Source organism: Rousettus aegyptiacus, unplaced genomic scaffold (assembly GCF_014176215.1).
Source record: "Rousettus aegyptiacus isolate mRouAeg1 unplaced genomic scaffold, mRouAeg1.p scaffold_m13_p_11, whole genome shotgun sequence".
NCBI lineage: Eukaryota > Metazoa > Chordata > Mammalia > Chiroptera > Pteropodidae > Rousettus > Rousettus aegyptiacus.
The window spans coordinates 61,992,707-62,006,399 of NW_023416286.1; the positions used below are offsets into that span (position 1 = coordinate 61,992,707).

At 39.9% G+C, this 13,693-nt stretch overlaps 1 protein-coding gene across 2 annotated transcripts in view; it reads right to left on the bottom strand.

The window, feature by feature from the left end:
- The window catches only part of GPC6 (glypican 6), a 974,073-nt gene extending 961,715 nt beyond the window's left edge, over window positions 1-12,358 (bottom strand). The window contains exon 1 of one of the 2 annotated variants that reach the window (XM_016150743.2): window positions 11,536-12,358. In XM_016150743.2, coding sequence (XP_016006229.1) covers window positions 11,536-11,695 — 160 coding nt within the window. In that variant the 5' untranslated portion in view covers window positions 11,696-12,358. The remainder of the gene's footprint in view (window positions 1-11,535) is intronic. The other variant, XM_016150742.2, reaches the window with a different exon arrangement.
- Window positions 12,359-13,693: the final 1,335 nt, after the last annotated feature.

Below are 13,693 nucleotides of genomic sequence, written 5' to 3' on the forward strand. Positions count from 1 at the left end.
TAAATGATGCATCTAACTTGTTTTAACTGAAATTCAAATGTGAAAACCCTACATATATTAGCTTGACTAAAGTATAAAAGCTTGGGTTTCTACAATTTTTATATGTCTGTTGTACAAGACACATCGTGAAGCTCTCTATAAGAAATCCCCAAGTTATTTTTAAAAGGGAAAGGTGGTAAATGAAAAGAGATTACATATAATAATTTTGTTGATGATGACATAAGATTTGCCATTTGCAACTGATTTTATATTCAACTGAAACTGACCTTTTATGAGAGCCGTGTGGTAATATAAGTAAAATGAATATATTCTTTATTGCAGTCATATAAAAAGACTGGCCTAAGCTTTTAACATAGTGCTTGACCTCCTAGTGTCTGAATACTCCCAAGTCTGTGACATAATAATGAATAAGATACCACTTAATCAAATGAGTAGTAAAAGTACAATAAAAGCCTTTCACACATTAGCACTTGATAATTTAAAAGTAACAGTAAATTATGTTCCCTTCATTCCATGCAAATATGTAGCTGGATGAGAAGCCTTAATAGATCCAGTAGAAGTATTTAGGAAACTTGCACTTCCAAATTATTAATACTTTAGAATTACAAATTCTTATTTTCCAAATAGAGGTCCCATTATGTCAAAGATCATTTAAACTCTTCAAAACTATTTGTTAAACTTTTTGCTTAAAAAAAAAAGTAGAAAAGAAAAAAAGGAAAGAAAAAATCAACTATTTAAAATTTTACCATTTTTTAAGTTTTAAAAACTCCCAACTGTTGGAATTAGAATAAAATAGGATAAGCAAACAGCTAAAGGACATTTCCTTACTTTTTCAAGAAAATGTTAAGGTTTGCCATTTAAAAATATCCATAATATCTAAAAGGATGGTAGCCTTTTTTCAAGTTTATTTCAAAAGTGCTATTTACTTCGAGCTATTCTGACCCAACAAAAAAAGTAATAATTGAAAGTTATTCGTCTTTCTTTGGGGACTTCAAAGTGCTTTCTTTGCAAAGAAAATAGTTACCTCTACTTCATTGCAACCTTTAAGAGGAAATATCTCTAGTTCCCTGAAATGCAGCTGAACACTGGCCCCTACTAATCTCAGCTGTCCTGCAAGTACAAAAAAAGTCAATTTCTCCAGAAATTGAAGAACTCAAAGAAGGTGCAAAAATACTAGCCAACAAAGCCTACAGAACACAGTTGTGTGTGCCCAGAACATATTATGTTACATCTTTAATTAAATGAGTACAAAATGAAGAGTGACCAGTTCTAAATGTAGTCTCTTTGCATAAGAGTCTAGAGGTCAGGGGAAAAATGGCTTGAACTGCACTTGGGAGACTAGTGTAAGAAAAACAGCTCAAAGAAGCAGTCAGGGACTCAAATTACTCTTGATCAGAAATCTTCCAAAAAAAAAAAAAAATGGGTCTTTTGTACCCATGGAAAGCCTACCGTATTAGCAAAAACAATAGGGATCCTACAGTGAAAGAAACTTAAAATGTTTTCCAGTTCCCCTTTAAAGAAATGTTGGGGTTCTCTCCTACTCATGCAGGTATGCCCTTGACAGCTAGTTTAGGCCTGTTTTGTTCCAGGCCTAAGTAATTATGGATTGAATTGATCCAATCAATCTTTCTCTTAGTCCCCCTAGTGGCCAATGTAAACAATTAAAAGAACACAAAGGAGATCAGGGGTGCAATTTCCAGCAGCGACACTTTCTAAGTAGAGATTCTTAACCAAGAGGTGAAAAATAACACAAAATCATTGCCTAAATTTAACTGTCTGCCCTGACAAAAATCTGTATTTAAAAACCACATTGAATGCACTCAGAGTATGGCCCCCAAAGGCTCAAGGATGGTACCTGGACCAACAACATCAGCATCACCTCAGAACTACGCCAGAAATACTAAATCGGAAACTTTGGGAGTAGGGCTCAGGCATTTGTGTTTAACAAGCCCTCCACTAATTCTGATGCATGATAAAGTTCATGAAGCACAGCTCTAGATCATTAGTTGTCTTTTCTCTGGATGCAAATTAGAATAAGGGCGTAGGGGCGAAAGAGAGGAAGGGAAGGAGGGATGGAAAACAAAAGAAAGGAGTCTTGTCTCAGACCAATTAAATCAGAATAACTGAAGATGGAGCGTATAGTACGCATTTTTTAAAAAAAATATCTCACATGGTTCCAGGATAGCCCTGGCTTTTTCTGACTTGAAAGAGCCAAGTGTTAAATTTTCAGGAATTTTGTGAGCTGGTTGTTAAACTGTTAATAGTTTGAAATCATCATGATGGGATAACTTATACCACGGAAATTGGCAAACCATGCTACAAACCATGTTTCAGACACCCTACCTCCTGAGAACCAACTGTTAAACATTTATAAGTTCATCACTAACCAGAGTTGAGAAACACTAGGCTAAAGCAAGAATGCCAAATATCTAATTAATTCAAATAGTGTGAGTAGCTCTCAATTTTTCCATTAACCTTAAATTCCTTGGGATTCTCATTAAGATTATGAAGATGAACCAAACAATTCACTTGAGGAAGGTGGACACTAGCCCCTGTGTAAGAGTGTAACTCTGACTGACCCAGGTCAACAGTCATGGTCCCTTTTCTTTCTCTTCCAGGCACAGGCACAGGAAGCAACTCTAGAATGAGGAAGGTAAGTAAATCTTCTGGGGGACTACTGAAGGTAGCTTCCTTGTCAATGAAGAGATACTCAAGGGAAGACACCATCTCTTTTTGTGCCTCTGGGCATTATAGTGAGGCTTTGACTCTTGGTACTCCAGCAGCCATCCTGTTTCCATAATGGAGCAGACATGGTAGAAAGAGGACCTCAGATCTGAGATCTCAGAGATGAGAGAACCTGGGCCCTCCGATGATACTGTTAACTTCCCATTTTCTCACTCCTAGAACTGCTCTATGTTGAGATTTCTTACATGAAATAATGGCCTTCCCTGAACATATAAGGCTATCAATACAGGATTTTCTGTAACCTGCTACCAAAAGCATCTTAAGTGACACAAATTATTTCAAGTATGAATTTTAATATCTTATATTCTTTAAACTCTTATTGGAATTTCTAAGTAGCACAGTAAAGCTTTTAAGTTTTTTTCTTTTTAATTTTGCCTCTTCCTTCTCCAGTGAACTCACCGACCCCTTCCTGTCCGCTCACCTCATCTGACCCTCAGCATCTCATGCTTTAGTATCTAAAACAGCCCACTGGTTGTCCTCCTTCCCTCCTCGTGGGCCTTTAATGATCCCCCTTCTATCCATCCTGTTTGTAGTACTTGACCAGTATAAAGCAACACTTTCATCATGTCGCTTCACTGCCAAGAACCTAAGATGCCGAATGACCTACTTTCTACCATATGCAATCTAGGATTTCCAAGGTCCATCAAAATTCCAACCCCTCTCTACCTGTTCAATATCATTTCTCACAAGTTCTTAATAGATCCCTTTCTCTCCTACACTATCCTCCTCACAAACTATTTTGCCCATGCATTTAACCTATCACAAATGTCTTTGTCATGTTCCTTTGTCAAATGCTACCAATCCCTCAAGGTTCCTGCTTATGCTTAATATCGTGTGTCAGTATGATTGGCCTAAGGAATGCCTATATTGTTGGATGTGCCTGCCAGGGTGTTTCTGGAAGAGATTAGTATTTGATTCAGTAGAAGTAATGATCAATTGGGGTAGGCATCATCCAATCTATTGGGGATCTAAATAGAACATAAAGGCAGAGGAAGGGCAAATTTCCTCTCTCTCTTCCTGAGCTCATATGTCCATCTTCCCCTGCCCTTGGACATCAGAGATCCTGGCTCTTGGGCTTTTGACTCCTAGATGTATGCCTGTGCCCCTCTCTAATACCCTTCTCAGGCCTTTGGCCCTGGAGGACTGAATGATATGGACCCTTTCCTGGATCTCCAGCTTGCAGACAGATGATCGTGGCCTCCATAACCTCAGGAGCCAATTCCTATAATAAACCTCCTCTCACACCTATATCTATATCCATATCTAGAGGTATTATCTAGAGATCTATCTAAAGATATATGTAGACATATATCCTCTTGGTTCTGTTTCTCTGGAGAACCTTGACTAATATAGTACCAAATAAATTTTACCTCCTATCAGCAAGGTCATAGAAATCACTTCATTCTGTTACCCTAGCATCAGAATCAGTAATAATAGTTGATACTTATGCCATGAACACAGCATTGTTTAAATCTGAGGGAGTGAAGTAACAATTTAATTAATTATTCATTTTGGTGAAAATTTTAAGATTTCTTTTTTATGCTGCCACAGCATAAGGAACTGTGACTTTAGTTTCCAAATGGGCACAGCTAATTACATATATTTCGGTAATTCTACAATTTTAGAGATTTGACAACGCACACTGCCCAATTTGGGAAATCTCTTTCTCTCAGCCATGCTGATAACTCTTAAGTTGTCTGCTGGTTTTATAACATTAAGTGCAGTTTCCACTAAAAAAGCACACACAAATTATGTCAAAGTATTTACACGGCCTTGTAAATTCAATGAATATTTCTGGACACTTGCTTCTCTCTCTGAGCCTCTCTCTCTCTCTCTTTCACATACATACACCCCAGTCTCTATTCATTGTCGGTCACATGGTAGATGCTCAATAAATAACTTTTGATTGATTAAATAGTTTTTTAGCAGTATCAATTTTACCTCCTACATGTTTCCTGAATCCTTCTACTTCACTCCACTGTCACAGTCACTACTCTAGTTTAAAGTCAATGTCTCCTTCTCTTCCTTTACTTGCTTTTACTCCCCTCTCATCCATTCTCTACAGAGCAACCAAAGTAACATTTCAAAACCATGTCCAATCCTGATTAAAACACTTCTTCACCAGCTTCCTACTGCTGTAGGCTAAAGGCCAAAGTCATTGTAGTGGGTTCTGGGGATTTTAGGGCTGATCAAGGAGAGAGTCAGGACCAGGAGGTGGCAGTAGGATACAAAATGTCTTATTTGGGTGCAACTTTGACAGGTTGCATGTGAGAGGAAGTCCCTCACAGCATGAACCTTTCCAGAGATAACAGAGGGGCACTGCCAGGAAGGGGAAGAGGTTAAGGAAAATTCCCAGGGGAAAGGGGAAATAGGTATCATATATCTAAGCAATGTTGCTCAGCCATAGGGTATGGAAGGCAGCAGTGGCGTGGAGTCTTTTATAGGCCCTAGGTTTATCTTATAAATGGCTGGCACATGTGGGGTGTAGTTCTGTGGGGTACACAAAACAGGCAGGCTATAAATGATTAAAAATATGCTTCCCTGGGCTATGTTCAAAACAATTGGATGTGTAAAAGCATTAGTATCCATAGGCTTTACAGCCAAGGGTCCATGCCTGCAGTAAAAAAGTAAACACAAGGCCAGGATGCATGGGTCATCTTTGGATCACGTATGCAAGTCATTAACCCCCAGGCTATTCTCTAGTTTCTCTCACACCCCTTTCCCCTTTCCCTGGCTGTTTCCCCCAGGTTCTGGAATTCTCCTGATTTCAAGGACTTCTTTCCATATGCGCAATATATGCACCCTCACTCTCCTCTCTCCTTACCCACTTTGTATTCATGTTTAAAAGCCCATTGCTCTTCCTCAAAAAAGCATTTCCATAATGCTGCGATCAGATCAGGCACTCCTATTAAATGCTTTCACAGTGCCAAGTGCCCTAGTGCTGTGCACTTATCTCGGCCATTCATCGTGAATGGTGCCCTTAATTTCTGTTTTCCTGCTAGGATTAAAATCCCCAGCACTTGGCACAGTGATTAACACACAGTAGGTAAACAAGAAATCTTTTTGGATAAATGAAAAAAAAAAAAAAAAAAATGTGCCTGAAGAAAATAGAGAATGGTTTATAAAAATAATCAATAACCTGGATAATGTGTAAATGTGGAATCAAATTTCTATTTTTCTTTGATATTAAGTGATGCATTTGTTTGAAAATATTTTCCATCCAGGTTTATTTAAAATTCTTAAATATTTCCATCCAGGTTTATCAGAATTTTTAAACTTTTTACCCAGGACTTACCACTATGAAACCCTTTATTTATAATATGCCATCCCAGGGAGTCAATTACACTTTCAAATAGCATCACGGAAATAAATCACTGAAAACTGAATAATACTGGAGAAATCCATGATACTATTTAAAGTCAAATTACATGCCAGCTAAAAAATTTAACAGAGAAGAATTTGGTCTGTAAAGGGATATAAGCGCCAAATTTAAGTGAATATTAAGTATTCTACGTATATTGGGAAGACAATTCTAAGTCACCTTACTGGCCTTGCTAAAAGTCTTTTGGAAGATGAGAATTAGGGAGGGAAAAACACCCTCATGATGTTACTTTTGTGAGCTTGAAAAAAAGTTGTTATTAAAAATTTTTATCAACAGTTCCTGTACTACAATGTTTAACCTAAACTCATATTTCTATACAAATCTAGTGACTGAATGGCGGGTTATTTGATTTAAAAGAACTTAATTATTTTCAATTTTATAAAACTCTTATTAAAGAACTCTGGTCATGCTATTACATAAATTATGATGCAATGTTTATACTATAATATTTTAAAGAACATAATGCTGAATATTTTAAATCACTTTTGGTAGTGGTCTACATTTCTACTCACAAGTTATTAAGATATAATGCAATTTAAAGATATTTTATGTAAAAAATATATCAGTCAACTGAAATGAACTTTTTCTCAATAATGACATATTATCCTCTAATTAAATCAGCTAAGATAACTCTGTTTGCAAGGATCATTCTAAAATTAATTCCCAAATTAAGAGTTTAACAAGTGGCACTCTTAATAGCCCTGATTTTAGATTGCTTTGATAACTGGAATTAATGTGATTCTTTTCTAAATCTAGTGACTTGACAAATATTTTTTTTTTTAAATTTTGAAGTTCAACTAACTCATTTATACCTCACACTGTCCTTCAAAATTATTTTAGAGATATCAGCCAACTAAACAGAGGGCAAGGAAATCAGAAATCTGTGAAGGAGGGAGATAAATGGAAATTAAGTAATTTATCCCCAACTAGAATATTTATCTTTAAAAAAAGTGAGAGTTATCATAACTATTTTTTCATTTATGTTAAGGTGATAGCTGAATAAAAACTGAGGGGGAAACAGATTTGTTTTAATGACAAATGTATTAACTAAGTTGGAAGGACAGTTTCCCTGGGAAGCCCACCAAAGAAAGAAAAGAACAGTTGGACAAAAGCCAGGTAAAATGAAGCATTATATATCTTCAAATATAAAACCAATAAAGGATTAAAAACATGTCTAATATATCAACAGAGTATAAGTTCTTTATTTTTAATTTTAGACTTTAAGGTTTTTTTTGATTTTTGAGATGAACTGATATCAAGGAGATGAAGAATTTAATACTTTCTTAATATCTAGCTATAGTCTAACTCTCAAAATACCTGAGACAGAAGAAGCAAACTGAATATTGAGAACAGTTAGTTTTATATTTTTTTCCTAATCTGTGGAGAGAAAATTCCCTCCTCCCTTTGTCCCCATGATAACTTCCTATAATAAACTTTCTTGGATTAACCCAATATTCCAGTAGGCCCAGTATTTGGGGGGTGGGGGGGGTGGAGGACATGTTCTTTAGTTTCCACCTCTTATATAACCACATCTATACAAACAAAATGATTGGGAAAATAAATACACAATTTAGTGGTGGCAGAGCGGCCAGTTCCTGAAAACATAAAATCCAAAGTCAAATGATTTTAAGAACTGTAGATGTTGTAAGTAATTAAAAAATATTCAGTATGAATTTTGAAGGAAAACATATGGTGACAATACCAAGCTATATACACTATTAGATGAGAAAAGAACTAATTTTACATGCATTCATTTAGCGAATACATAATGGGAGTGGGCATGATTAAGTCTAGGGACTCAGAGTGCCTGGATCTGAATTCTAGCCTCTTGTTTTGCAGAGTCATTCTTGGGCAAGTTATTTAAGTTATTTAAGTCTCTCTGTTACTCAGTCTTTTCATCTATAAAATGGGGAGAATGATAGCATCTACGAGTTATTAGAAGGAGACAATAAGGCAATGTTTAATGCTTTAAAACTAAGTAATGTTTTCAAATAGGTGTTGGGCATATAGTAATTTCTATACAAGAAGTTGTTAAATAAAGTTGCATTTGGTAATTAATAAAAACACTGAACAGGTAGGCCAAAGTCACCACTGGTTAGCTGCTTAATATTATAATAAATGACTCCAAGAAAGCTCAAAGCATAAAACAGTGGCACAGTAAGTCTCAAACAACATTTCCTGAATTGTCCATACTTTTAAGCAAAAGTTCTTTTCAGCTATGGAGTCCCTTTAGAAGTTCAGAGCCATCAAGATGAGTCGGGTTGGAAAATGAGATAATATTACTGATGCTCAAAGAAAGACTGGGATGTTTCACGCTGATCTTTGATCGGAATAACAACAGTCCTACAAAGAACTTGATCCACGGCTCAATATCTTCCCAGAAGATAGAATAAGAGAAAATAAGCAAGCACACTATGAAGGCTTTTGGCTAGATATCTGGAAACATTTTGATACCACAAAAATTACTAAAGTATTAGAATGGATTGCTGAGAGGGACTCAAGAGTCTACCTCTTTGGAGGTCTTTCGAACAAGAACAGATAGTCTATCTGATCTGCCTGGGATGCTTTAAAATCAAGGCCGAATGAAGATTAATGGTGCAAACTCCCCCTTGAAGGCCTCCTCCTTCCCAAGCACTCCCTGAAAGTGTAACTTTATATATTACCCATCACAGTTACTCATCTGTTGATTCTGAAGAATTCCCTTTTTTCCTAGAATAGAAAAGGTCAACACTATTTCACAATTGTGAGTTCTGAGTAAAACTTTAATAATGCCATGATGAAACATAATGTCCTTATTACTTTTCAGTTATTTTACCAGGCAAGCTACCTGCAAATATCTTTCAATTAGAAACAGATCTCATGAATCTAAATTCTGAACAGCAGTTCCTTTAAATTCAGGTTCACTAGCAGATGAATGGCATATGCCATTTCTCAAGCAAACCATTAAAAGTCCAAACAAGGCAAAGGATGAAAAGGAGTTTGAAGATAGGAAAATCACCATATATTAGATAATTACATGTAGATTGTTATCAGGAACTAGGGAAGAGAAGAAGAGTATGTTTATTTAATGAAAGGGCATATTTCCTAAGTGATAATTTCAACAGTAATAGTACTGAGTAACGTTGAATTTGAAAAAAAAAAAGTGTCTTTATTACATAATTATCTTACAATTCATTTATTTTCTTATGAGATGTGCTTCTAACCCCACAGTGACCTGTATCTTGATAATTTCCACCAGCATCAAAGGACACCAGGGTTAAGGCAAAGTCATTAAGTACCCTTAGTTCTAGAAAGTGAGTTTAACAAAACTGCACACATTTTAAAAATTCATAGCTATTTAACAAGCATTGTTAATTGTCAAGGGTGGAAAGAAAAGCCAAAAAACAAAAGAGGGGGAAAAAACCTGTAATTAAAAATCTACTGAAGAATTTATTCTAACCTCTGCAAATTTACTTTCTCAGGAAAGCAAATGGTAACTACAGAAATCATTAAACTGAAAACTTTAACCTTGATATTAAGGAGATTTGCATCATGGTAGTCTCCAGGAAGTCCCATTATCTACTAAAAATTACTGAAGCAAATTAAAAATACTTAATTTTCTTCTTTGAGATATCTTATCTGAAATCATGTTGAGAAATATGTGTGTTTAAAAGATACAGTTTGAAAAAGCCCAGATTAGAGGAGTAAAAGTTTCTAAAAGAAGTGATCCATGCTACAAACCTTTTAAAAGTTGAGTTCCCTGAGATTTGGGGAGGGAAAAAAACGCAAAGCTGATCCTTATCAATTAATTAAAAAGAATAAAATAACAGTAGACAAAGGGGAAGGAGCGTTAAGAAACTTAAGGAGCTGTAGGGGCAGCTGGTCTCTATTCACCGATTAACAAAATAAGGAGTTCTGGAAAAGGGAGAAGTGACAGGTTTAGAAAAGTAGTCTTATAATTCACCGCAGGTTCCGCCTTGGACTCACGAGAGGCTGGCTATGTCTGGCTCAGAATTGAAAAAAGCTCTCTGTATATAAAGCTGTTTTAGCGTGATGTGCGAGCTATTTTTTTTTTAATGCTTGAACTGATATAAATGAGTTCATTTCAATATAAGTAAAAACCCTCACTTGTAGAGTTTGTAAATCAACCGTAATAAAACATCAATTCCACTATGTAGCGAAACTGTGATGTTTTAAAAATTTGTAAAAAGCTTTTCATCCGTCCACCAGCTCTTTGGCAAAACGCAGAGACTGGTGGAAATTCAGCGTTTTGACTCGACCATCTGAGGTCATTGAGGACTTCAGCTGCCGGTTTTGAGCAGCCCGCGCCCTCCCAGCATCTCCTGGCCTCTCTAAGCCTCTCTGGGTTCTGTTCTCTCGCAGCTACAGGATTATCTCTCCCCGACACGTTTCATTCACAGAGCCACAGAGAAACTCGGATTCGGTTGGAGCAAAGAGCCGGAAAACACGCACCCAGGCTGCTTCGCAAGTTGTTGGAGACCAAGCGTTACCCACACACTGGCGCCGAGAAAGCGGGTGGGGGCTCAAGAGCTCTCCAAGGAAGAATGCTAGCGGCGAGGCATGCGGGGGACACGGGGTCCACGGACCCTGAGACCAGTCCACTACGGAGTCACTACTGAGCTTAAGTTGGCTCAGCTGCCTAAAACCCGCTGCGCCGGGTGGCTGGGATGTCCCCCCAACCAGCAGTGACCAACAGCTAGCAATCGGGGAAGCACTGAGGAACCGTATCAGGAAAGCCCGCCCCAAATCTGAAACTGGCAGCCCGTGAACTCCCCAAACCAGCCCGGAACTGCAGACGAGGGAAGGCCGAGTCCCCCGGTGGGGGCTCCCGCAACCTCGCCCGCCCCCGGCCGGGACGCCGCACGCTCTGCCTCCCCGAAACAGAGAAAATGGATCGAGGGGCTAGGGGAGCCCTCCGCGTCTCTCCACCGCCCCCGCCAGCGCAAGGGCGGGAGTGGAGAAGGCGCCACTCAGACTGTGGCGCTGAGCAAACTGCTGCCACAGTTCTCCCAAGTTTGCCCGAGCGAGAGGCGCGGGGTGGGCGCCCCGCTCGGCGATCTGCCCTCGCGCTGCAGCCACCCGGGAATGTCCTGGGCTCCCCAGCCCGCCGGGCGGGAGCCAACAACCAAGGGGGCGCAAGGGCGCGAGAGCAGAAGCAAGGAGGGAGGGAAGGCGGGCGCTCCCGCGTGTGCACACAATGAGGCAGCTGAGACGCACACCTTCCCCCGCGGGAGCAGCCGCGGGAGCATCCGCCGTCCAGCGCAGAGGTGCGGCGTCATAGAGAGCCCCGACCGAAAGTGGACACCAGCAACTCAGCAACAGGGGGAAGGAGGAGGGTGCCGGGCGGCCCAGTGGGACGTGCGGCCGCGGAGGGCTGCAGCCTGCCCCGGCCGCGCGCCCGCGCTTACCTGCGATCTCCTGGTAGGGAATGTCCGCCAGGCTGAATCCTTTGGCACCGTACGCCTGGCGGACCTCGCCGCAGCTCCGAGCCTTCACATCCGCCCCGGCCGGGAGTGACAGCAGCAGCCCGGAGAGGGGAAGAATCACAGCCCCGATCCAAGAAGGCATGGTGCAACATGCAAATCCAGCTCGGTGAACCCCACGGCCCGTGCGCTCTTCACCTTGCCCCTCTAGCCGAAAGCCCGCCAGAGCCAGCGGCGCGCTCCTCGCCGCTGCCCAGCGTCACCCCCTTCCGCCAGCCGAGGGGACGAGCAGCGCAGCCCTCTGGACTGCGCTCAGCAAACTTTTATAAGCCAGATGGAGGATGGCAAGCCAACCAGGGCTGGCTGGGAAAGCAGCCGCCTTGCTCCTCTAGCCCCCCAGATCGAAAACGGTGCAATAAAAACGGGAGAGAGAAGGAAAAGAAATGTTTCAAAAACCACCATGGGGTTTCAGAGCTGCGATCCGAGTTCCGAGCCTTAGAATCCTAGAGCGCTGGGAGCTCGGCTCGCCGAAGTGTGCAGCGAAGGTGGGAACGCGCGCCGGCACTCCCGAGAGGGAGGTGGACAGGCGAGCGTGAGTGTGTGTGCGCGCGTGTGTGTCCGTGTGAGCGCGGGCTTCTTGGGTATGTGTGTGCGTGGAGGTATGTGTTGGGGATGTACGGGTTTCAGGGGAAACCTCAGCTTCATACAGACTGAGGGAGCCTGTGAGAGTCCTCCAGAAATAGGAAGACAGAAATCCTGGAGGCAAGAGGGAAGGAGAAAGGAGGGGAGAGGGAGAAACGTGCTACACTGAGCAAAGCCGAAATCAGAAGCTGAGTCGAAGGCAAAACCTGGACTGGATCTATTTCTACTTGGTAGAAGAAAAAAGAGGCGGGGGTGGGGGGGATGGACAACGTTCCTGTTTTCTCATCAGTTCACATCCTTCATATTGATCCAAAATGCTACCTTTAATACCATAAGTAATCAATTTAGAAACAATGTGTTTAAGTCGTTGACTCATATGTTATTAAACTATATTTTTGTGGGCGTAAAGAGCAGTGCTATTTCAATTGTTGCTCTTAATATATTCATGACCTACTGAAACACAAAGCCAAAGTAGAGATAAACATATAGGGGAACCCTTCGATAGCAGAGCACAATCGCCAGTTTAATTAATGGTCTAATATCCGTTTGGCTTTATTTTTATTTTCTAAGAACAGATAGTTCATGCACACATTAGGGACCAGAAGGATTTTTTTATTTTTTAATATTTAATTTTGGACTCAAAAGTTTCCCCTGTTTTAATTTCAAATGTTCCATAATCTTGGATCAGAAATCAATATGTTTAGGTTTCCAGCGTATAGAGGAACAAGAAGGCTAAGAAGACAAACCAGAGCACAGAAGCAATGGGAAAATGAGAGCGGGGGTCAGTGGGATGCCCGATGGAAGATACTGGGAAAAGACGTCATACCTCCTTTCTTTCTCCCCAAATGATCTCACCTGCTAGACTTAACACTTTTTCCAAGTTACCAGAATTCTCAGGTGGAAAACCAATTCATTTTCTTCTTGTCTTCCACTCAAGTTCTGTGAAATGAAATAGAAGTGAAAATTCAGGGCTGGCTAATTTCCATTGACTTTCTTATGTTAATGAAACGCTGAACTCTGCTAGGCGTAAGTAAGTCTATGTTGAAACCCAAAGTACCTGCAACTACTAAGGTAGTTAAATCCAAGACGAAAAAAAAAAGTAATGCATACTCACTTGTTTGGCCATATGTACATTAGTCCAGCATATTATTCAGAAATTATTATAGTGTCCAGTTTTATGCAGCTCACCTATAAAGCTACAAATAAAGATATTTTTTGGATAATGACTGTTGATGACCAGAATGACTCATGGAATTTAAGTCATTCCATTTTTTATCACTATCGGGCATAATCATCTTTATCATCATAACACATTAAGTACTTCCCTTCCTCTCTTTAATAAATCCCTCCTCTCTTAATCCAACAAAAAGACTCTCAAGTTTAAGATCCAACCTCATTTAAGCAATGCAAATCCTTTAAAAATGTGTTGTCTTATTTACAAAGGGACTTGTCCTTCACATATCCATATCTAAATATGTCTCAGAAAACAACATTCACAATA